The sequence below is a fragment of the Dendrobates tinctorius genome, unplaced genomic scaffold (assembly GCF_039654945.1).
Source record: "Dendrobates tinctorius isolate UK_male_01 unplaced genomic scaffold, ASM3965494v1 ptg000183l, whole genome shotgun sequence".
Classification (NCBI taxonomy): domain Eukaryota; kingdom Metazoa; phylum Chordata; class Amphibia; order Anura; family Dendrobatidae; genus Dendrobates; species Dendrobates tinctorius.
The window spans coordinates 403,630-428,942 of NW_027361850.1; the positions used below are offsets into that span (position 1 = coordinate 403,630).

Consider the following 25,313-nt stretch of genomic DNA (forward strand, 5'->3'; position numbering starts at 1 on the left):
AGGATTTTTCTTTAAAAGTCATATGCATTTTCTGTTCATCAAAGCTGAAATTCATCAAACAGTCCTCTACTTGCAGCATTTAGATAATTGTCAATCATACAGTCAGTTTTTGAAGTTATTCATGGTAATAGTCTCTTTCCTAGAAGTGTGAGTAGCTTCCATGGCATTTTCTCTTAAAGGGAATATGTCACAAGTTTTTTTTGGTAGCTTAATGTACAGAAAGGGACCCTGATTCCAACGATGTGTCACTTACTGGGTGCAGCAGTTGTGATACAATCAGAGTCTTTAGATATAGCATATAGCAGAGCTCAGAAAGCGAACCCCGCCCACACAGCTTTCTGTGTACATTGTCTGTTGACATTGAGCTGCTTATCAGAGGAGGGGGCGCGGTTGGACTATGAGGCACTTGAGCTCTAGTCTAGACAGTGATACTCTCCTGCTGATAAAATACTCATTGTATTCAAACAACAGAACACATCCTAATAAGTGACACCACTGAAATCAGTGTCTCAGCCCCTATCTCGCGCTGCCCTCAGAACGCATAGCAAAAACCTACTGACGGAATTCCTTTCATATAAATGTGAAGCTCATCCCTTAAGTGCACCGTAAGGTAGAAATCGGATAATTTTCCCTCAAAGGGAGTACTCTAGCTCCTTTTCTAAATTTTTGCCACATAGCTAAGACTATCTTAGGAAGCCATCAACTAAGGATTTGTAAGATGCCTGTTTCTCAAACTGCAGAATATAATGTACTTCTCTCTCTTACACATTTTTTGCTTTTGGGGTTTTCATATTTTCTTTTATTTTGTCATTTTCTAAGCTGTGCCAACACAATAGGGGTGTATTCGCATGAACAATTTCCTACCCCATGGCTACATGGCTAGGAAGTGTACTGCTGAAACCACACTTGGTTTTCTCCCGATTTGTCATGGTTTTCCACATTTAGTCTAAGTTCCCACACTGAGTTTTTGGTTAATCTTTGATGCTGTGTATTTTTGCTGTGTCAAAAAAGCCGCAGCAAAGTGGATGAGATTTATAGAAATCTCATGCCCACTGTTGTTTTCTTGCAGAGTAAAAAGACCTGTGGTGCCAGTTTCACATTTCCAAAGTTTTATTTTCTTTTTGCTGATTTTCCCCATTGAATTGCATTAGATGCAGAAAATCCACAGGTAAAAAAAAAAGCATGTGCATTTTTTAGAGTTTTTCTGCTGCAGTAATGCAATTAAAACACATTTAATCTATATAATTAAAGTTTTGTAAAAGTCAAATATCAGGAAGTATCAAAAACAAATCAGTTCAATTTAAAACAAGACGTATCAAGAAGAGACAAAAACTGCAGAATCAAAAACACAGTAAAAACGTATGAAAAAAGCCACACTCAAAACTGCAATGAAAATAATGTGTCATGTCGGACGCTATTCACACCACAGCGTCCGGCAGGCAGCGGTAGTTCCATCTCCATCCACTATAGCCTCAGTGGCGCCGGCTTGATTTTACTCAGGTTATTGGGGGTTAATTTAGCTGGAAATCTGGTGGGATGTTTGGTCACGCCCACGGTCTTTAAATAGTCGTGCTGGCCTATGGGCGTCGCCGATTATAGCTTGTGTTTTATGCCAAGTGGTTCCGGTCTGGAGAGGAAGTGTTGGAGAGAGAAATTCGTAGCTGGTGGCGTATGATCCGTTGTTACCTTGTCGCCTTCCTATATTTGTGTTTTGTTTTGCCCTGTTCACATTACGATATTGTCCTGTGTGTATGCGGCGCGGTGCGGTTTAAGTTCTCCCTGTCTGTCATTACTGTGTGGGCTTTGGTGGTTTGACGACTCACCGGGTGGAGGGTGGAGGGTTCAGCTTAGGGCTGAGCAGGAGATAAGGAAAGGTTGGAGGCTCAGGCATTTGCACCATTAGCAAAAACCCTGGGTTGAGGGTCAGACAGGGTTTTCCCTAGTTGGAGGGACTCCGCAGGGGCCCCGGGTATTTCAGCCTTCTTTGACCTAAGCCCCGCGTAACATAATGACAGTAACCTAATTTACAAAATAACTGGAGACAGGAAATCTGCAACATTAAAAGCTCACCAAATACTCATCTTGGAAATGTTGCCTTAATAAGTACCGTACTTTTCATGAATTCTCAGAATATTGGTAATACTGTAATAATTATACCTCGTGTTTTTAATACTGTGCTACTTGGCTGCGGTACAACTCATATATGTTAACACACTCTTAGGGCTCTTTCAGATGTCACTGTGTCTGGCACGTGTGGTGACAGTTTTCACACATACTGGAAACACACACATAGACCCAGTCACTTGTGCACGTCAGTGTGTTTCCATGGACCGTGTGTCCGTGGGCAAAGTACGCTGACATGTCCGTTTTTTTAACAGCGCATGGGCTGCAAAACTTCTAGCGCATGTGGACACTTATGACACAATGATGACATCCATGTGTCATCAGTGTGTGGTACTGTTAGCGCTGTTCATCAGTGCCGGGTGCTGAAGACCGCTCTCATCATTCTCCCCTGCTCGCGCTGCGATCAGGGCTAGCAAGTGAGAATGTTGAAAGTTTTATTCAACTGATAAAAGCAAGAGCAGGTGGCGGCAGATGGGACTACTACTCCAATCAGCGTACACCTGCTGCTGCTAATAACAGCGAGAGCAAGCGGCTGCTGATGGGAGTATTTAGCGCAGCCACCAACTGCGCTATTAATAAATAAGAAAAACCTGTGTGGGTTTGCCTGTATTTTTGATAACCAGCCTGGCAAAACTGACAGCTTTGGGCTGTAACCCTCAGCTGTCAGCTTTAGCAAATCTGGTTGTCAAAAATAGAGGGGTCACCATGTTGTTTTTTTTAATTTAAATAAATCATTTTAAAAAGGTGTGGGTTCACCCCATTTTTGACAATGAGCTTTGCTAAAGCAGACAGCTGGGGGCTGGTATTCTTAGGGTGGAAGGGGCCATGGATATTGCCCCCCCACAGCCTAAAAATAGCATCCCACAGCCACCTAGAAAATGTGCATCTATTAGATGCCCCAATTCTGGCTCTTTGCCCGGCTCTTCCCACTCGCCCTGTGGCTGTGGCAAGTGGGGTTTTTATTTGTCAGGTTGATGTCATCTTTGTATTGTCTGGTGACATCAAGCCCACAGATTAGTAATGAAGAGGGTCTATAAAACATCTATCAATTACTAATCCTATAGTTGTATTGTAAATAAACACAAAGCAAGAATAAAGTATTTTCTCGCAGTTATCAGTTGAATACAAATCTCAACATTCTCCCCTGCTAGTGTTGATCGCAGTGCGTGCAGGGGAGAATGATGAGACCTGTCTTCAGCACCCAAGACTTTCCTGGGACACCAGAATATATTTAAGACACTTGGGAAAAGGATGAAAACATTCTAAAACCTTTTATTTTTCCAAGATTTAAAAAAAAAATGCAATAAAATGTTGTTGCTTTTGGAAAATCACAGCAAAAAACGTTTTGAGAAAATGACAATACAGTTTTGATGCAGTTTTTTTTAAGCTAGACAGCATACGTATAAGTCCTTCATGATCACAGTTGATTGATAAAAAAAGTTCATGGACGGCTTGTATGCTGACTTCTGTGAGGGGACATTGATCCAGGGAACTGGTCGGACTGTCGAATGTGGAGTTGGGAAGGAATTTTTCCCCTAATATGGGAACTTATACCTTCCTCACGGGAGTTTTGATCAACATGTTAGGCTATAGATTGAACTTGATTGACTTCATGTAGATTTGATGTCTACCTTCAACCTGAAGAACTATCAAACTATTGCTTTAACCTGGCTTTGGTTAAAACAAATTGTAGCAATAACTGCATACGTGTTTCTTGCCAATCTTGCATATAATTGGGGATAATATATTATCAATCAGACATAATAAGGTATTTTTTTTACTGTTATTAATGGTTACTACAGTTCACAGCATTTTTTAAGCCTTCGTTGACAAAAAATGATTCGATTTATAAAGCAGCCAGACTCAATTATTTTTTCTTACCTTACTGAGGGCTTGTGATTGTCCCACCAGAATCAGAACGTTAGAAGCAAGAATGGACAAACAAAAATTGAGTAGGATGATTGAGCGCTCAGAACGAATGAATCTAGAATGAAAAGCATAAAAAAAACGCATTAAGACTCAGAACTACACAATCCATCAGAACATTTGAAAAGAGAAATTCAAGTATAAGTTTAGCCATATAAAATTCCCCCGGCAAGCATAGCATAATAAAATGTCTGAGGGCAGGTGCAATGAATTAAATTTTAAAAACAAATGACCATATGACTTATGGTACATAACTTTTCAGCAAAACTAAAATCAACACATATAGAATGACATATAAAGGAGCAAACCAAAATTTTCTTCTGCTTCAATAAGTATAACATCAAGTATAACAGAAAAAAAATGAAACCTTAGCATCCATAGAAAGTGATTTTTTTTTAATTTAACGCTAGAATAATTTAACCACTTTAACAATTGGTATTAATACCATTATCAGAATTATCTTGTGTGTACATTACTCAGTTTCCTTTCATTTATTTTAGACTCCGTTGGTCAGGTTTGTTGTTTTGCTCTATCATAACTGCCGGGAACAGAAGATTCATCATTTGATGGACATCAACCATACCTGATGGATCCCATGGACTATAATGGGTTTCACTGATTTTCCATCACAGTGTGTCATTTTTTTTTAGAAATATATAAAAAAAACATGCTAAGCTACCATATCTGGTGACTATAGGGCAATCTATGATGAAGGCTCTATGAGGAGCATCTAATGCAAGAGTCAACAGAACCCGATGGAGACATTTTTGGGTAAATGGGTTAGGCTAGTTTCACACTAGCGTTTATGAGCGCAGCGACAGCCTGCGCATGGGCGCCGCTAAGCCCCGCCCCCTGCCGTGCCCCGCCGGTAGCTCCGCCCACCGGTGCATGACGCTGCATGCGCCCTGCGTCCCCTATCTTTATCACAGGGGGCGCAGGCCGTGCGCAGTATGCGTTTGGCGTCGCATGCGCCTTTTTGACGGTGCGCCGACGCAACCAAACTGCAGCAGGTTGCGTTTGGCGCAGGTCGGCGCACCGTCAAAAGGACGCATGCGCCGCCAAACGCATACTGCGCACGGCCTGCGCCCCCTGTGATAAAGATCGGGGACGCAGGGCGCATGCAGCGTCATGCGCCGGTGGGCGGAGCTACCGGCGGAGGCGCGGCAGGGGCGGGGCTTAGTGGTGGCCGTGCGCAGGCCGTCGCTGCGCTCATAAACGCTAGTGTGAAACTAGCCTTACAGGGATAAAAGAGCCCCATTCTGGTGATTGGTGGAGGTTCCAGTGATCAAATGCCCAATGTTCTAAAAGCCATCACCATTCCAGTAGCTAGGTCATAACTTGTTCCAACTGAACCAAACACACATTAAGAGACACTGAGATAAAACCCTATGGTTGATCATTTCATTGTTCTGAGAAGGTCAGTAGCTTCTTTGGTTGATAAGAATGTATTGATCTCAACTTCTTTTTGTTTAAGGTCATTTTCTAGCTGTAGGATTATTTTTCTCAATTGACATTTCCATTTTTGCTTAAAAATTGTTTGTACCCATCAACATTCATGACGCCTTCTACCCAAAGCATTTCACTACCTCAGGATGTTATCCTATATCCCTACCCTTGCATCGATACTCTATTTTGCTCATCTGATAGTTGTAGGCATTGTTCACAGGGGCTTTCATTGCTCTAGTGACATACTGATTTCCATTAATGCCCAAATTCCAAATGTAGCCTTATCAGTTCATAAAACGAAGCAATCCTTGAGAAGAAGTGAAGCATTACACAGTCAGCAGCCATTTAAAACATTGCTCTGTTAAAGGGAATCTGTCTCTCTGTTTTGCCACCTAATCTGAGAGCAGCATTATGTAGAGACAGAGTCTAATTCCCAAGATGTGTCACTGCTTGGTGTAGTTTTGATAAAATCACAGTTTTATCAGCAGGGGATTATCACTAGAGGACTAGTAAACCTGCTGCCAGGTAGTCCTCCATATTCAAGAGCTCTGTATAATCCCACCCCCCACCATTGATTGGAAGCTTTCTGCCTATGCATAGTGTACCCAGAAAGCTGCCAATCAGTGGTGTGGGCAGGGTTATACAGAGCTCAACATTCAGAAACCAGTGGATCTGCAGCAGATACATTTATGATTTTATCAAATCTGCAGCAAGCAGCTCAGTAAGTGATACATCACTGGAATCTGGGTCTCTGCATCTACTGTATATCATGCTGCTCTCAAGTGGGGTCTCAAAAACCTGATGAGAGAATCCCTTGTAATGGACAAATGAAAAGGGTTTTTCCAGAGGGAGACTTGTTCTTACAAGCCTAATAAAAGTGGTCTACAACAAAGAGTTCCTCATCATTACTGGGTAAGATACAGAGATACAGTTTTGGTTTTAGAGTAATTTTCCACACGTGTCTTTCCCTATTATACCTAGTGTTGCAGGCTTTGGTCTCATTGTATAATAAATATGTTTTCTGCATTTTGTTGACACTGAAAAATGAATAACTTGTCCTTAATAGCTGTTTTTACTAGAAATTAAATAAATGACAAGGTGGTCTGTGACTTTAGCACAGTACTGCATGGTGTATGGCCAGGCTGACAAACAGCTACAATTATTTCCAAAATTGTTTTTAAATGATGGGAATTTATCAAATCAGTCAAGAAATGTATAAGCAAAAGGATTCTGTAATTGACAAGCAGTTGTGATTTTTCGACAGTGAGAAAAGAGCATCGAACATTGATCACATTGTAGAAATGATTTCTTCATCGATCAGAAGATGGAAAATTAAATGGTTTTGTTTTGTAAGTCTGTACTTGTGGGTAGTAAAACAAAAAGATGCGTGATAATTATATCCATTAAGCAAGTGCTCTAAAACCAAAAATGCAGTCTTAGAAAGTGGGCTATAAGGAGGAAACATTAGCATGCAGCATTCTTTGGAAAATCGCTTGTTCTTTAGAACAGGGTTCCCCAACTCCAGTCCTCAAGGCCCACCAACAGATCATGTTTTCAGGATTTCCTTTGTATTGCACAAGTGAAGCAATTATCACCTGAGCAATACTAAGGAAATCCTGAAAACATGATCTGTTGGTGGGCCTTGAGGACTGGAGTTGGGGAACCCTGCTTTAGAACATTAGCATGCAGCGTTCTTTAGAAAACTGCAAATTCAACAAAAATGGATATAATAAAATATGGTTAGTGTGCCATTAACGTTGCAGGCGCGGTGTTACATTGCCAAATAAGTAAAGGGATCTATGAAAGCAAAATATTAAGAATAATCTTTTGTGAGGACCATCATTATCTTTTAAAATCATTTTTTTTTTTTTACATTAGATTATTGTACAATGTCTGGTGTAAAACAACCCTTCTCAAAGCTCAAACCACAAAGGCAAGTGCTGCAAAAATATTGGGCTTGTAAAATATGGTAGTAAATTTGAGATCTGAAGCTTACAGAGCTGTAGAGGCAGCTCAAGGCTACAATACAGTCTGTAAGTGAATAACAGGTCTATAAATATGTAGACAGTTACAATGTTCCTTGATAATTATCTTTGTACTAGATGGTGGCCCGATTCTATCGCATCAGGTATTCTAGAGTCTCTGTTAAAATAAAAAATAGTTATATACTCCCCTTCCGACGGCCCCCGGACTCTTTCTCTCCTCTCATCTTCCGGTTCCAGTAATGCTTTGCGCGAAACACCGCTGATGACGTAGCACTCTCACAAGAGTGATGTCATCATCAGCCCTTCTGGCTAAGCATTACTGGGAACGGAGGATGCCGAGCGCGTGGTGAGAGGAGGGACAGAGTCCGGGGGCCGTCGGAAGGTGAGTATATAACTATTTTTTATTTTAACAGAGACTCTAAAATACCCGATGCGATAGAATCAGGCCACCATCTAGTGTATTATACTCCTGTTACACCCGGAGCTGCTGTCACTGTTCTGCTGTTACCTAATGTATTGTACTCCAGTTACAGCCAGAGCTGCAGTCACTGTTCTGCTGTTACCTAATGTATTGTACTCCAGTTACACCCAGAGCTGCTGTCACTGTTCTGCTGTTATCTAATGTATTGTACTCCAGTTACTCCCAGAGCTGCAGTCACTGTTCTGCTTTTACCTAATGTATTGTAGTCCAGTTACACCCAGAGCTGCAGTCACCATTCTGCTCTTACCTAATGTATTATACTCCTGTTACAGCCAGAGCTGCAGTCACTGTTCAGATCTAACCAAATGTATTGTACTCCAGTTACACCCATATCTGCAGTCACTGTTCTGCTGTTACCTAATGTAGTGTATTCCAGTTACACCCAGATCTGCAATCACTGCTCTGCTGTTACCTAATGTACTCCTGTTACACCCAGAGCTGCAATCTCTGTTCTGCTGTTACCTAATGTATTGTACTCCAGTTACACCCAGAGCTGCAGTCACTGTTCTGCTTTTACCTAATGTATTGTAGTCCAGTTACACCCAGAGCTGCAGTCACCATTCTGCTCTTACCTAATGTATTATACTCCTGTTACAGCCAGAGCTGCAGTCACTGTTCAGATCTTACCAAATGTATTGTACTCAAGTTACACCCAGAGCTGCAGTCACTGTTTGGCTGTTACCTAATGTATTGTACTCCAGTTACACTCAGATCTGCAGTCACTGTTCTGCTGTTACCTAATGTACTCCTGTTACACCCAGAGCTGCAGTCACTGTTCTGCTGTTACCTAATGTAGTGTATTCCAGTTACACCCAGATCTGCAATCACTGCTCTGCTGTTACCTAATGTACTCCTGTTACACCCAGAGCTGCAATCTCTGTTCTGCTGTTACCTAATGTATTGTACTCCAGTTACACCCAGAGCTGCTGTCACTGTTCTGCTGTTATCTAATGTATTGTACTCCAGTTACTCCCAGAGCTGCAGTCACTGTTCTGCTTTTACCTAATGTATTGTAGTCCAGTTACACCCAGAGCTGCAGTCACCATTCTGCTCTTACCTAATGTATTATACTCCTGTTACAGCCAGAGCCGCAGTCACTGTTCAGATCTTACCAAATGTATTGTACTCAAGTTACACCCAGAGCTGCAGTCACTTTTCTGCTCTTACCTAATGTATTGTACGCAAGTTACACTCAGAGCTGCAGTCACTGTTCTACTGTTACCTAATGTATTGTACTCCAGTTACACCCAGATCTGCAGTCACTGTTCTGCTGTTACCTAATGTACTCCTGTTACACCCAGAGCTGCAGTCACTGTTCTGCGATTACCTAATGTATTGTATATGTACAGGACTGTGCCTGTGTAATGATCGACACAGCAGTGATGCCTTTAACGGCTGTAATGTGCCTGTACAATAAGCAATGCGGCCATGTTGCCGCAACGACTAAGCGACTGTCGCTGATTGGTCGTGGCAGTTAGGCTGTGACCAATCAGTGACGCAGGATTTCAGTTACAGACAGACATGATAAGACAATTATATATGTAGATACAAGCAGCAAAAAATGTTTTGAAGGTAGACACACACTTGTAAAAAAAAAATATGGTAACACATCTTTCCTCAGATTCCACTAAGTATACTTTTTTATCTGGTAAAGCATCTTTCTTTGGGCTTCTTTCAAAATAGATAATAGTGTGCAGGCGCTGGGCCTCTCTGACCTTTCCCGGTGCATGCGCACTGCAGTACTTTGCTCTGCCCTCAACAGGTCAGATAAGTACGCCTGCGCAAGAGCGTGACACAAAGCAAGCAGGATGATGACATCGCATGAAGATGGGAGGTGCCGGACCCGAACCTGCGACACTCATCGGACCGGACCGCCCCAGGGTGAGTATAATAAAAGTTATTTTTCTTCACTTTCAGGTCGGATTGGGGGCTTATCTACTGCATTATAGAATCTTATAGCGGCAAAACGAGGTGATACTTTCCTTTTAAAAGATATATTACCCTGATTCATCAAAGCCTTCAAACCAAAATTCTGGCATAAAACTTTGAAAAGCTGCAAAATATAGGTGAATTTTGTGCCTTTGGCATCTTCACGTCAGTTTCTCCCAGCTCTGTCGAAATGGGTGTAGCTGAGGCAGGAAAGGGGCACAGTGGGGGAGGGACATCACAGCTTGTCTAATTCATGATGAGCTGTGGTGTTCCCTACTCCAAAAATCTCACTCTAGTACCTGACTGGAGTTAGATGTCCGGCATCATGCATGCACGGAGGAGCATGTCACTTATCAGAACCTCCAGATTCATGAGGAACCATGCACCTCTCCATGAATCAGGAGTATCTGATTCCTCCTCATCAAGACCGGTAAGAACAATGTCGATCTTAATGAATGAAATCTCTAACTAAGAAGAGGAAATTAGCTCACCATACAGAATACTGTGGACTTTGTTTGCAATCATTCTCAGTCTGCCATTTGCACAGTATTCAATTAATTTCCAGTCTGGATAAGAATTGAGTAACTACGTTACTTCTTTTCATCCTGGATGCATCTTCATTTTAAAAGACATTGTTATCTATGTTGTAACATACCTCCAAAATGCAGCATACACAGCAAGAAGAATGAGCAAAGCCATGCAGGAAACAGCACAGCCAATCATCAAGGGGACTGATGGAGAACCAGAGACATCCATTACCTGCGGAGAGAACAACATATAAGCTTTTCATCAAGGACTCAGAGTTAATTGTCATGACGGTTTTCATTGTCAATTTTCTTTCAGACTGACTTTTTGATAGAACACTAGATTTTTAAGTCACTTTGAGACTTGTCTGTATTGTTAGAAGTTTAACACAATTCTGCTGCACTGTAGTAAATATTGTAGGGAAAAGGAACTAAAAAAAAGATGGTCTCATTTGGTGCCCTTCTAAGGCCACTTTCACACTTCAGGATTTCGGTATCCGGCATGGTGCGGCGAAAAACCGGACTGCTGGATCCAGCGCCTGTTACGACCAGATCCGACTTTTCCCCCGTGCTGCTTCATTGCTGCTGCATTGCGCCAGATGGCAATGCGGCGCGTCCATTTCTTTCCGGATCCGGAGAAAATAGCCGGTTCGGAGTCTGGAAAAAACGTTGCATGCAACGTTTTTTTGCAACGCCGGACCGGTTTTTCTCACTGCGCATGCCCGGATACCTTCTCTGCCAGGAATATATCCGGCAGAAAGAAGGATCCAGTGTCTGCGTATGCGGCCGGATCCGGTAGTCCGGTTTTTTGCCGCCCCATGCCGGATACCGAAAGCCTGAAGTGTGAAAGCGGCCTTAAGTTCAATATGCAGGCTAATTAGGAAAGAGCTTTGCTCTTAATTCAGTGCATTTTGGTGCAAAGAAGAAAAGCTAAAGGAGAATCGCTGTGTTCTTTCAAAGAATATGACGTCTATGAGTTTATAGTGAGACGAATTTAAAGGAAACCTGTCATATTCCAAAATGCCATTAAGGCTGTGTGCACACGTTGCAGATTCTGCTGTGGAATTTTCTGCGCAGATTTTGCTAAATCTGCAGGTAAAATGACCTGCGTTTACCTGCAGTTTAAGGCTAAGTGCACACGCTGCGGATGGGTCTGCGGATTTTTTATCTGGGGAACTACAGGTAAAACCGCAGGTAAAATGACCTGTGGTTTTACCTGCAGATTGGCCTGCAGTTTTCCCTGCGGTTTATCATCTCTACAATGGAGGAGATGGAAAAACCGCAGCGGAATCCGCAGAAATAATTGACATGTCAATACTTTCTGCGGATTCAAAACCGCAGCTTTTCTGCAGTTAAAAATCCACAGCATGTGCACAGTGGATTGTAAATCCCATAGGATAACATGCTACTGTACACTGTCTGCAGAACTGCTGCAGTTCTGCTGCGGCCAAAACCACAGCGGAACCGCAGCAAAAACCGCAGCGTGTGCACATAACCTTAGTGCAGTTTTTGTGCGGATTTCCCCTGCAGTTTTCACCTGCAGGTTTCTATAATGGAGCAGATGAAAAACTGCTGCAGAACTGCACAAAAGAGACATGCTGCAGTTGTAAATCTGCACCAAATCTGTGCGGAAAAAATCTGCAGCATGTGCACAGCGTTCTTTGTTTTACATAGCCTTAAATGGTACTGTACATCACTTGCAGTTCTGCAGGGCCAAATCTGCTGCAGAACTGCAGAAGAATCCGCACACACCCTAACCTGCTGATATGGGGGTGATATGCAGATCAATAGCGTTTTAAAGCTGTGGGGCTGACACAGAAAGCAAGGCTAGCGGGAGGTAATTAACTTTATTCCTCCAGGAAGCCTTTAGCTTTCAATTATAGAGGTGTGGCCGGCGCACCTTCAGTCACTGCTCAGTATCGCTGCATCTCTCTCTGCACTGACACGCCGTAGAGATGGCTGTCAGTCAATGTGCCGGGGCATGCTTACAGTGGCCGTTCACTGTATACTGAGCAGTGACTAAAACTGCACCAGCCACACCTCTATGACTGAAAGCTAGAGATTCCGGGGGAGGAATAAGGCTGGAGTCACACACAACGAATAAAAAATCGGTCCGATTTTAACGGTACGAAATCGCACAAAGAATTCTTGTCCAGGGATCCGTCTGTCATCCCATTTTCCGGCGATGAACCGATTTTATTCGCATCTAAGCATCAAATTGACATCCAATGCCAACGCCTGATGCTCTTTCCTGTTGACCTGGAGAAGTCTTGCGATTTAATCGCAAGTCACACTTGTGGTGCGTTTTCAATGCGATTTTTTAATCGCATCCATAGACTTGCATTGGCGAATCCGATCCGAAAATCGGTGACAATCGCAGCATGCTGTGATTGTCTCGGTCCGAGGAACGGATCCGATAAAAAAACGCATGATGGGAGCTGCCCCATAGAATAACATTGGGACGAATGCAATACGATTTTTTTTATCGCATTGCATTCATCCGATTTAATCGCCAGTGTGACCCCGGCCTAAAGCTCATCTCCTCACAGTAGCCAGGCTTTGAGCTTTCAAACTAGATATGGGTTTAATCTGCAGGTTAATAGTGTGTGTGGACATGACAGGTTCCCATTAAGTCGGAACGGTAAAAACGGGCATCCAACTAACGACCACATCAGATGGAAAATGAAACCTAATTGAATGACCTGAGTCACAAGAGAATTACTGCTGTAAGAAAATTTCAGGAATTGAGGCTACATTGACATAAAAGTCGGAAAAGTAAATAAACCACAAAAGACAACTTTAAAAAGGTGAAAATTTGGGTGGGAATTTGACGCAAATCAAAAAGTCACTAATTCAGAGGTGTTCACGGAAAAATCTAGCAAAAATGCAATGATTAATAAATAGATCCATATGTGTTTTTGTACCAACTCAGGAGCATACATACTGGGTAGCTGCGGAGGGGTAAGGCCGGTTTCACATTCGCGCTTTTGAGCGCAGCGACGGCCTGCGCACGGCCACCGCTAAGCCCCGCCCCTGCCCCGCATCCACGGTATCTCCGCCTCCGGGCGCATGACGTTGCATGCGTCGTGCGTCCCCTATCTTCATCACAGAGGGCGCAGGCCGTGCGCAGTCTGCGCACAGTCTGCGTTTGGCGGCGCATGCGTCCTTTTGACGGTGCGCCGAGCACAACCAAAATGCAACAGGTTGCGTTTGGCGCTGCTCGGCGCACCGTCAAAAGGACGCATGCGCCGCCAAATGCAGACTGTGCGCAGACTGCGCACGGCCTGCGCCCTCTGTGATGAAGATAGGGGACGCACGACGCATGCAACGTCATGCGCCGGAGGCGGAGATACTGGTGGAGGCGGGGCAGGGGGCGGGGCTTAGCGGCGGCCGTGCGCAGGCCGTCGCTGCGCTCAAAAGCGCGAATGTGAAACCGGCCTAAGAAATTCAAATAGGCGATGCAGCGTATACTGTCAATTGCATCAGACTCGTTATTTGTATTCTTTGCTAGTTATCCAATAGAATGTATAGTTTAAGTACACCTACTATGAAATGTTGTATCCGATACTGGCGATTAAATGCGCTGGAGAATTCTATTAACTTTTATGAGACTTAAACTGATGCCAAATGTATTGTGATCAGTTAACATTAGTTACAGAGGAGTGAGGGTATAACAAGGGAATGACAGCAATCACCCTTCAGAGAGTGAGGACATTCTTACTGTACATTTCTTCCCATATAGCCTTGCAAACAGGCTTTATCTGGCAGATAATGACATTTATTCCGAGTCCTTACAGGTTTAATCAAATACATTATTCAAGTAAGTTGCTTAGAGACAAGATACTTAGTAAAGAAAAATTATTCAGACTATAGAATGGCACTTTTCTAACACATGATAAAACGCATTATGGGATGCTGCAGCATTAGTCAGCCTACCACTTATTTCACTTCTATGACTGCCGTGTTCGGCTGACGGAAAAAGAGGTGGCAAATTATAATGGCAATTGGTATTTTTTTTAATGTGCACACATTTGCTTTAAATTATATTAATTATTGTACTTAGAAAAGCAGGAAAATTGAAGAAGAATATGGAGCAGGTTGATCAACCTTTCAATGAGTTGGCAACAAAGACTGTCACTAATAATCAAACATTAAGTTCAGTACATTATTTTTTACATTAGTTTACAATACACTGTTTCAAAGTGCAAATGGCAAATCTTAAAAGGTGAGAAAAAATAAAAAAAAAGTGGACTAAAAAAACATTTAAAGCACCGCTCCAGCGTTTTTTTATTGCGGCGCTGGAGTGGTGCAGCTAATCTAAGTTCCTTGCCCCTAGATTTATACTCACTGCTCGCCATCTTTATTTGTTATCAGTGCTGCTCTGTTCATCTCCAGACGGATCACTCCAGTGCTTGCTGGGCGAGCCGGAAGTCACAAGTTAATGTAAGTATGAAAGTCAGAACAAGGCTATATGAAGCTCTCAGACTTACACTGAGACCTCAGACTTCCAGTCAGTCAGAAGTTGTGGTCACAAGATGGTGGCACAGAACTGGAGTGGCGCCGGGAACAGCTAAAGATAGCAGATGGTAAGTATAGTATTAGGAGAAGGGAGCTTACATTAGTGGTACCACTCCAATGCTGAAAAAAAAATATGCTGGAGTAGTGCTAGTAATTTAACTTCCATGCCCTTAGTCTTATATTTACCAGTCACCGTCTTTATCTGTTATCGGCACCGTTCTGTTCACCTCTACCTCCAGTAGAGATGACCAGACCTGTGGAAGTTTGGGTTCTGGTATACGAACCGGACTTTGTTCTAAAGTTCAGTTTGGGTACCAAAACAGTATCCGAACTTGAACCAGAACCCGCACCTCCTTGAAAACAATGGGGACCCAAACTTTTGAGATGGAAAATATCTCTCTCTCAAATCAATAGGCGGCGGATGTGCAGTATCCTGCAGCTGACACCATCAGAAGATGGCCAGCTCCACAAGTGAGTACTTTCGGCCGGCGGCAGCAGTCGCCAACACCGATAACAGCTGAACAGTGGGGGTGCAGAGTATTGGACCCCAAACGAACAGACATTGATGACCTATCCTAAGTATAGCTTATCAATGCAAAACTGGTGGACCCCTTTAACTGGTAACGCTAGTAAATAAACAGCCAAACAGGCAATCACTGGAAGTAAGGTACAAGAGGATTAGATAGGAGGGTAGAAGGTCCCTGGGAAGGAGAAGGTAGTGAGAGGGTGCATGTGTCCATACAGTTGTGGTGTAATAGCTATTAGCAGAGGAAAAGGGCATTAGATTGATTATGGGAGTTAGATCTGGGAAAACAGAAGAGGGAAAGCATATTTTTTGGGGGGGTTTAATAGTTACTTTGTTAATAAAGTTGTAATAGACATATGTCCATTAAGTTCATGTACACTCACAATGCATGATCCAGCCCACCCAAAAAGAGCTAAACTTTCATTACTAATCCCAAATGTCGATCTGCTGTACCAGATATATAGAGAAAATAACTTTATACATTTACATAATTATGTCTGTTATTTTTTTCTAAAAAAAAAAATCTAAGGCTTTTTGAAACCATCAATATTTCCTTCTGTAGGCTATTCCACAGAATCTCTTCTGGAGATTGAACCTGTATTACTCTAGGGATGTTTCTGTTGACTATACTTTACGTATTGGCCATTTACTGTCCCCTTAGAAGTTTCTTCTGTAGCTTGTTATGGCTTCCATTTGTTTTGTCACCAGAAAGAAAAAGATAACATATTTTCTTCTTCTAGCTTGAGGGATGTCATGTCATTTTAAACACAGGAGTGTCTCTCAAGAATTCATGATTAAATTGTGACATGTATCTGTGTGATTTGGTGGTAGACCTGGATTCACAGCAAGCAGACTTTGAGGCCTGTCAACAAGTTTTGGTACATGACACCTTTATTATAACATTCTCAAAAGCATATGAGTCGGTAACCAGGGACCGCATGGGTCATAAATGTTTGGCCTCAAAAATCTGAGAAGCACCTTATTGGACATCTCTAGCATCTCTTTCCCAGATTTAATTCTGTTTTGTGCCTTTAAGGTAGAACCCAGACATGCTTTACATTGAATAGTATAGGTCAGCCACAGTATTCCCCAACTCCAGTCTTCAAGAGCCACCAACGGTTCATGTTTTCAGGATTTTCTTAGTATGGCCCAGTGATAATTGCGGTACCTGCACAGGCAATAATTCCGTCACCTGGGCAATACTAATGAAAATGAAATCCTGAAAAGATGACTTGTTGGTGGCTCATGAGGACTGGAGTTGGGGCACCCTGGGTTAGGGCAAAAAGTTAGTAGGTCTGACTAAAGACCAGAAGATCAAGTGCATGAGAGTCAGTTCTGCACCTGCTTAGAGAGAACCCTCAAGTCATCTGACTGTCCACAACTGCTATTATACAGGTATGAGCGAAGATTTCTTTATTCTAATAAAGTGTTTTATGTGATTACTAATACTGCAATGAAAGAAGGATGAAGATTTATTCTGCAATGTTGTACAGTATATACTTATGTGGGAGGACTACTGGGTATCTCTTGACCTGGACTAGTTCTACCTCAGATCTTCTAAACATGCCTCTCTGGGTGTGAATGACAGCCACATACACTCCTTAATATGGAAACACCATTATGCAAGCTGTTAATCACGCCCAGGGAAGCATATTAAGAAAATCCAAGGCAGGACTTGTCCGGAGAACCCCAGGGACCAGTCCTGTGTCATTATCATAAGCGATGATGCAGAATAAAAATACATCCTTAAAACATGGCAGCATTTGTAATAATGGAAAACATCTTATTAGGATAAAGAAAGATGCATGCCTACCGTTATCGTAAGCCTGACAGATTCCATTTAAAAGTCGTACGGTACAAGAGTTGGGGAGTCAGTGGGTGGAAAAGGATTGCCACGATACTGCAAAGCTAACAGTAGAGCATGGAGATCCTTTGAGACTAATTGATGAAACATGTGGAGTGTGTCAACTCATGATCCCGTGTAGTGAGCCATGGTACTTAAACTTAACTAGACATGTTGGTTGGACTAATGCCCAGTCATACACTAAGCAAACCAAGGTGACAAACTATAGTCCCACAATATCAACCTTAAATGCACTAGTAAAAATCCATATTGGTACTTCAGATGACCAAATATGAATAATTATACATGAGAATAAAAGAAAAATAAATTCTATTGCCATAACATTATCACAAAAATACTGAAAGGTCTCTAAAATGTACTTCGAAGACAAGCAGAGATACCTATGATCATGCATTATATATAACTACAAATGTAAAATCTATTGCTCTCTCCCAAAATAGAAAATTTACCCAGGGATGGATTTGAGAAAAAAACATATCTAGGAGTAGGCATTGAGAAAAGGTAGTGTACAATTATGAGATCACTTTCTTGGATTCCCAAAAAAGAAAAATGGATAAGGTTGCGAGAGATCAAATGGACTTTTACTTATTAAACATGTCGTTAGTAAGTTTTGGCCAAGGTACACAACAGTCATAGCACACGACTAGTGTATATGGTGTGTGACAAGCCATAGTAACGCGTTCTCAACAGTTCTAGGACAAATTCTTATTTTGCACAGGACCCTTTTCCACAGATCTACTATTTAAACCTTCTATGCTATATAAACCTTTCATTCAAATATGGCAGACGCTCATACTAAAAACGGAAGAATAACAGTCAGATTAATGAAGTCTGGTGAATCTGTTAAGAACAAGTGAAATTTCTAACAGAACTAATTTCCCGCACACAATTTATAACAGGAATCCATTCTTGCATGGCCTATACTATTTATAGAACTGAATACGCATAGTCAGCTGTAAATTCAGCAATAAGTAAGAATAGCTACAGGGATTTTACAAGGGTTAAGCATGTAAGCATGAATCATGGTGTTATGCTGTAAAAGCGCATTAATGTGTTATAGTTCTACATACTAATAGACCAGAAATAAAGCCTTAGAAGCACAGATACGAGGCGTAATTCCTGCACAATATATACTGTAATGAAACAATGATAATTATCAAAATGGAGAGGCCTAAATAGATCATCTTGAAGTTAAGTCCAAGTTAACTCAACTCCACGATGCTCGCTGGCCTATGTTGTCCAAATATGGCTTCTTACACTTACCAACTCCTTGGGAAGTTGTGCCAACACTGCAAAGGTGGAGAGCTGGTTGCAAAGGCATTTGGTGTGAGATGGGTGGGTTGGTAGGGTCTGGCAGCTTTCAGTTTCCCAGCTTCCACTGGATACATCACTGGGGGATCAGAAGAAGTAATATGAAGTCAGTACCGGAAAAGGGACAGCTTTGCTGCATCATCAGTGAAGGATACTCGGAAAGCTGAGCATATCCGGAGCAGGCACAGCAAGCCTGCTTCACTTTTGCTGGTGTCTTGAATATGAGTGTGTGTGTGGGTGAAACCCTGTGAGAGCATTGAGGCAGAGAAAGAAGGAGTGTGGGGGAGACAGAAAAGACAAAATGAGGGGGAGAAACAATAGGGAGGATGATGAAGAAGTAAACACAGGGAGAGGGAGAGAAAGATGGCAATGACAGATGAAGAAAGACTGTGTGGGGATAGACTGTGCAGTAGTAGTACTAAACGTGTGAAACGCACAGTGTAAGAAGCTGAAAGGGCAACACAGGCGTACAAAAAAGGAGAACAGCTGGTAAAGAGGAAGGATGCAGGGAATATCGAAGAATATGTGATGAGTGTGAGCAGTAGGGGAGAGATAAAGTTATGCCGTAAAGCCCAATTCACCAGGGATTCCACAAGAAGAGAAGACGAGAGGAAGAAAAGCATATGGAATACAGAGAGAAGAGGAAAAGAGCAAAGGGATAATACTCGGGATGGTGACGAATGATGCAGCGTCTAGGCTAAGGAGTTCTCTGAGGTTTAATCTGACATCACAGAAACTCCTTCCTACCTCCATGTCACTCCTTGCTGTGTGTTTCGCTATCATACAACCCTCAGGAATGGGTCAAGTGCTCATATCTAGGAGGTTTACCGCTCATGCCATTTATAGCCTACGGACTCCTACACTCCACACGAAAAACAAGTCAAATATTTGAGGCGACACAAATACTTTACAATTAACTTCTCACTTGCTGCTGATTTTGAAGCTTTGGAAGATGTGTCGCTATATGTAGTATCTTATCGCAAGGGGGGTCTTGTCTCCAAAATGTCAGCTGCCTATACGCAAACAGGAAACATGATCTTCCCATACATCACTGAATCGCTCCCCAGTCATTCACGTTACTCTGGCAACCACAGCAGATGGAAAGTAAGAATAAAACATGGCGAGGATGAGGGCTCAAGAGCGGCTCTCACACTCCCACACATTTCTACGTACACACCTCCCCTTCCGGAGACATGGCCGTAGCAATCGCCTACCGAGTGACAGTCTCTTACACTAAATGATGGGCCTCGTTTCGATGCACACAGAGGAACGTGCCGTTACAGAGATGGACATGACAGAATGAATAATACAAATGCTTTGTGGCTTCTATTATATTCTGTTTCATAAGCAGATTTCGAGCAGATATTGGGAAGCAAGAAGAGGCAAAACTTTAGCAGCTGCAAAAAAGGCCTGTCACCATCTGCTTTACACAATAACAAATTGCCTATGATTGTACAACATATTTCTTCTAAAGCCCCATTTTGTCTTTTGAAAATTTCATGTCCTGTATGTTAATTAGACAAATTTCTTCCTCGGAGCGCAAGGAAATCAGCTGTGGGGGTCTTTTCATTCCCACTTACATAAACACAATGTGACTCTATAATGCTGACGGTCAATGTTCAAAAAAGAACAAAAATAAAGGAAAAAAGAGCTGCAGCTCGCACTTGGCTGGCTCGCATTCTGTATTAGTATGAGTCAATACAGTTTTAGCACTTCCCAATCTGGACAGCTCCAGATCCTAATCTTGGGAAAAAATGTTAAAGGTTTGCAGCAATGTTACTCTTTGTACAATCTTGTACAGGCAGGACTAAGAAAAAGAAAAGGAAAGAATAAGAGCCAGCATTATTTTATCAGTAGTGGTTTCCTTGCTGGAGTTACGGTACATTGACACTATCTCGGTTGCAAATCCACACTGTTGTAATGGTGACAAAGAATCCACAAAGCACAGCTCTTATTTCCAAGGTCAATAACAATACTTTAATATATTGTGAAAAGTTATGAAAAAGTCATAACCCCCCCGAATCATCAAAGACCAGCATTTTACTCACCAGGTAGGCTGGAGACAGAGGCGCCTAATACATTAATTGAGAAAAAATGAATCAAGCGGCTCAGAAAAGTAGCATGCACCTCTCCACAAATCTTACTCCAGTTAGAAACTGGAGTAAGAATTTTAGTGTAATGAATGCCACAACTCGCTAAGAATTTGACGAACTGTGGGGGTCACACACCGTGGGTGTGAAAACATCCAAAGTTGTGCAAAAATTTAGTGAATTTTTAAAGCGATTTATGCCAGAATTCTGACATAATCATGTTGATGAATCAGGCCCTTAATATTCTACTAAATGCGAAATTAACTTTGACACAATATATAGCATTTGACACAATTATATAAAACGTAGGCCCACAATGGGAGGCATTGTGATAAACACTTAAAGAGTGTTTTAATTTTTATTTTACATAAATTAATAGTAAACAAAAAATAAGAAACTTTATAATCATCTTTTTTTTGTTCTTAATATCAAATGAACTTCTGAACCGATCGGGTGTACTTACCTTTTAGAATAATCCCATACAGCACACTGGGGACTAGATGTGCCCTGTTAGATAAGAAGACATGCTTTATTATAGCAATTCTTTTAAGTTTCAGTATTTATAAAGACATATGGTGTACAAAGAAACAGGTTAAAATGGACAAAAAGCCACAAACTAGCACTGAGGTCCTTGATATTGGTTATTACAAATTGTGACTGAGACACTATGGCAGGCAAATAACAATGTAGACAATGGAATAAAAGCTGTACACAGCACTTACATTGATTATATGCGATAATTCCACCACGACTAGCTGCTCTTCTGGTTTGGTGAGAGGACGGACAGTGACAGTCAGAACCTTGGAACTGACAGCTAAGGAATTAGTTGGAGGTGGTAAGAAGAGCCCGAGAGTCCGGTACAGAACTGCACCTATCACAAAATATGCAGACTCCTCTGTTTCTGCAGTACAAAAAGAAGAGAGATTTAGATAAACATGTTACAGTCGAAAGCTGTATTGCACCCCTCCGTCATTCATTTATTTCTCATTTAATACATTTTCTGCCTACTGTATGTCCATTTGTGTCCAGTGTTTACCTGCTTGGGGTAAAGTGAGAACTTCTTTGGGAATGAAAAGTTTATCCTCAGAGTTTCTCGCCCAGTCGTTCATCCCGCGTCGGCCTTTCATGGGGAAGTTTATATCACTGGATACAGCTGAGACTGGTTCCCTTTGGATACTAATAACTGCATGATAGATGATATAGAATTCATGATATAGTATATATGTATGACATAATTTAAAGGATGATTACATAAAGATATCCGATGGGTTCCTACTTGTGATGAGTGAACTTGCTGGTATGAGGTGTTATTCGAGCATTCTTAAGTGCTAACCGAGTGTCTTCGGCGTGCTTGAAAAATATGTTCGAGTCCACCGCGCCTGATTGACAGACGCAACACATGTGGGGTTTTCCTAACAAACCTTACCCATGCACATTCACTCATCACTAGTTCCTACACAATTAAAGTAAATGATCCTTACCAAAAAAAATTGACAGAGGTTTAGATTGAAGCATGTACCTTAACCTAAATTATATATTCTGATAGTGATGGCTCTATTCTGTGTTTCACTCTATGTTCTATACTAATAGCAGTGTGTATTATTCCTGAATACATAGCAACATTTTCAGTGACTGAAATTTAGAACTAACCATTGCCTTCTCTGACCCAACTGTGACCACCAACTTGATGATCAAAACTCAAGTCACGTTTAGTAGATTTGTTAACTTTGCTGTTGAAAGTCAGAATATATTAAATAAAACAAAAAGGTAAAAAATGTATAGATTATAGTATTTATCCTGAATACCGATCCAAAAATATTGGACTGATATTTCTTGACAGAACATGTTTGTCAAACCTAGATATTAAGCGTAAAATGCAGCTCAAAAGTAGACTCTACAAAAAGAAACCCAACTAGCATTGTGGTGACTTCCTGTATACCATACCACTGAAGAAAGATGTAATACGGGCAAGTAAAGGTATGGGCAGAGGACCTGTCAATAGGTCAAAAGTGGGAAACTTTTTATCTTTTTTTATTACCTCTGCTAACTTGAGTAATCTTGCTTGCATTTCTAACATCCACCACATGGTACGAGATATGTTTTTTTTTACTTAGTGCAAATTTTAATGGCAAGGTTATCCAGTATCTTTATGACCTGAATTACATTGTATGCCAATTATAAATAATCTGAAAACTTTGGCCCTTATACTGTATTACTTAGCTCAGCATACTTTTGGAAACTTCATCCACGCCTGTAGAACTGTAGCTTTTTTAGCCAGAAAAATTCAATCTAAAGGGGTGACTTACAGGGTAAACATGCAGAGCACCCTAAAAACATGACCCCAAGGAATCTTATGAGCCATGTCCTCTTGGTAAAGACCATATCTAAAAAAGCCCAAATCTCTGGAACTATGGTGACTATTTTGACTAAAAAAAAACACAAAAAAAAATGATTATTCAATTCAGGGGAGCATCAGGAATAATTAAAGATTAAAATCTGGCCACTTTTGAGCTGGCGACTGCTCCTCTTTAAAACAGCGATAAAAATATAAAATAATGCAAATTCAATAGTACACTCTACATTAATCTATGCTTATTTTGCGAAGCTACAGGGCTATGGGCATCGGACTGTGGTTAGAGAAAATGTTGACCAATGTCTGTCTTGGTTATCATCTCTTACTCTTTACTGTCCATATTAATTTTGCTTGTAGAAGCTAAAGACATGTAATGATATAAACCCATGAGCTAGTACTAAGGAAATAAAACAGTGTTATGTAATATTACTCTATTAAAAAAATTGTGATATCTCATACCTAGATTCTCTGTGACAATGATGGAACTCTGGAAAGGTTTTAGCGCATCTCCAACCAGGTGGATATAATCTTCAAGCACCTTCATGAGTAGAACAGAGCCTGGGGCCACCTATGAGGCAGATGTTGCTTACTTTAATTACACATTGTGCTTTCTTCAGCACATTAAGGGGTAATTATAAAAATGTGAACGAACCTAATGGCTATATACATTCCATTTACACTCCATTGTTCCTTAAAGCTATGAATGGCCAAAATAAATGCTAAGAATGCAAACAAGTAGCAGTGAGTAAGGTTTCTTCAGTGTCAAAAGTTACCTGTTAAATTTTTACACTGAAATCCATAAATTCCCTATGACTATATATGTGCAGTTATAGTGTTGTTCACACCCATTTGTACAATTCCATTTCTCTTTTCTGGTAAAAAGTGATGTCCAATATATTAAATGAAAAAAAAATAGATAATGGAAAGCAGATGGATCCCAATATAGACAATGTGGTCCTTCTCATGACGTTTGCATCTATTGTAACTAATTCATGCTCCGCATTAATTCTGTGTTTTTGTTCCTAGAATGGAACGGGGGCATGGAATTATAAAAGGCAGCTTAACACCTACTTCATTGCAATTGAAAAGAAAATGTTGCATATACTTTTTTTTATGAAAAATGCTCTGAAATACCTAACATGAAGTTCCAATCTGCAAATATTATCCATAAGTAAGAGTCAATCTCTTAGGGTGAGATCAAAGGCATAGAAAAAAATTCAGCAATGCAAAAGGTGAAATCCTTTCGGATCTCAGTGGTTAGCAGTTGCGTTGCAGGACAGAGGTCCTGGGTTCAAATCCCACCATGGACACATCTGCAAGGAGTTTGTATGTTCTCCCTGTGTTTGCATAGGTTTCCCCTGGGTACTCCGGTTTCCTCCCACACTCCCAAGACATACTGATATGGAAGCTAGATTGTGAGCACCAAACAGGACAGTGATGATGTCTGTTAAGCGCTGAGGGAGTATGATCGTTACTCGAGTTTTCTGAGCATGCTTGGGTGTCCTCCGAGTATTTTAGGCATGCTCGGAGATTATGTTTCAGTTCCTGCAGACAGCCTGAATACATGTGGTGATCCCCTAACAAACAGGCAGACTGTCTAGCAGCCGCAAATCATACAGCTGGAGGAACTGAAACATAATCTCCAAGCACGCCAAAATACTCGGAGGACACCCGAGCATGCTCGGAAAACTCGAGTAACGATCATACTCGCTCATCACTAATCTACACCACTTATACTTGGCATACTACAGCACAAAAAATACCTGCTATGGATATAATGCATCCATTATCATATCAAGGAAACTTGGGCCTAGAAGCTTCAGAAGATAAAAAGAATCAGCATTATCCCATTACTTTCACCTGAACTTGAGTATATCTTCTGCCAAATATGAAAAACTTTGACTCGTCTGAAAACCTTGGTTTTACACTGTATTCCTTCAACACATTTTTGGAAACCTGAGCCATGCCTACAGTATTGGAGTTTTTTAACAATGGGAATTCAAGCATGTAAAATTTCTTTCCCAGATCCCATAATGATTAGCTGATCTCGGGAGCCCCCACTGCTGGAACCCCCCGCAGTGATCAGCTAATATTGAAATAGAGGAATTGCCTTTTATTAAATTTCATCCCAATGAAGTTGAAATCAATGTGCTATTTATTGACTGAATGCAAAGCGCTAATGCAGAACTTTAATTTTGTTCCTTCTTGTTAGTGATAGAGCTTTGTAAAAAAAACA

The 25,313-nt window shown here is 41.3% G+C and overlaps 1 protein-coding gene across 4 annotated transcripts in view; it reads right to left on the minus strand.

Annotated features, from left to right (window-relative positions):
- The window catches only part of ADGRB2 (adhesion G protein-coupled receptor B2), a 682,656-nt gene that overhangs the window by 54,462 nt on the left and 602,881 nt on the right, over positions 1-25,313 (minus strand). For all 4 annotated transcript variants that reach the window (XM_073551947.1, XM_073551949.1, XM_073551948.1 and 1 more), the window contains 7 exons: positions 23,537-23,645; positions 21,761-21,907; positions 21,447-21,625; positions 21,188-21,231; positions 18,587-18,713; positions 10,547-10,650; positions 4,006-4,108 (listed from right to left, as the gene is read on the minus strand). In XM_073551947.1, the coding sequence (XP_073408048.1) occupies positions 4,006-4,108; positions 10,547-10,650; positions 18,587-18,713; positions 21,188-21,231; positions 21,447-21,625; positions 21,761-21,907; positions 23,537-23,645 (813 nt within the window). The remainder of the gene's footprint in view (positions 1-4,005; positions 4,109-10,546; positions 10,651-18,586; positions 18,714-21,187; positions 21,232-21,446; positions 21,626-21,760; positions 21,908-23,536; positions 23,646-25,313) is intronic.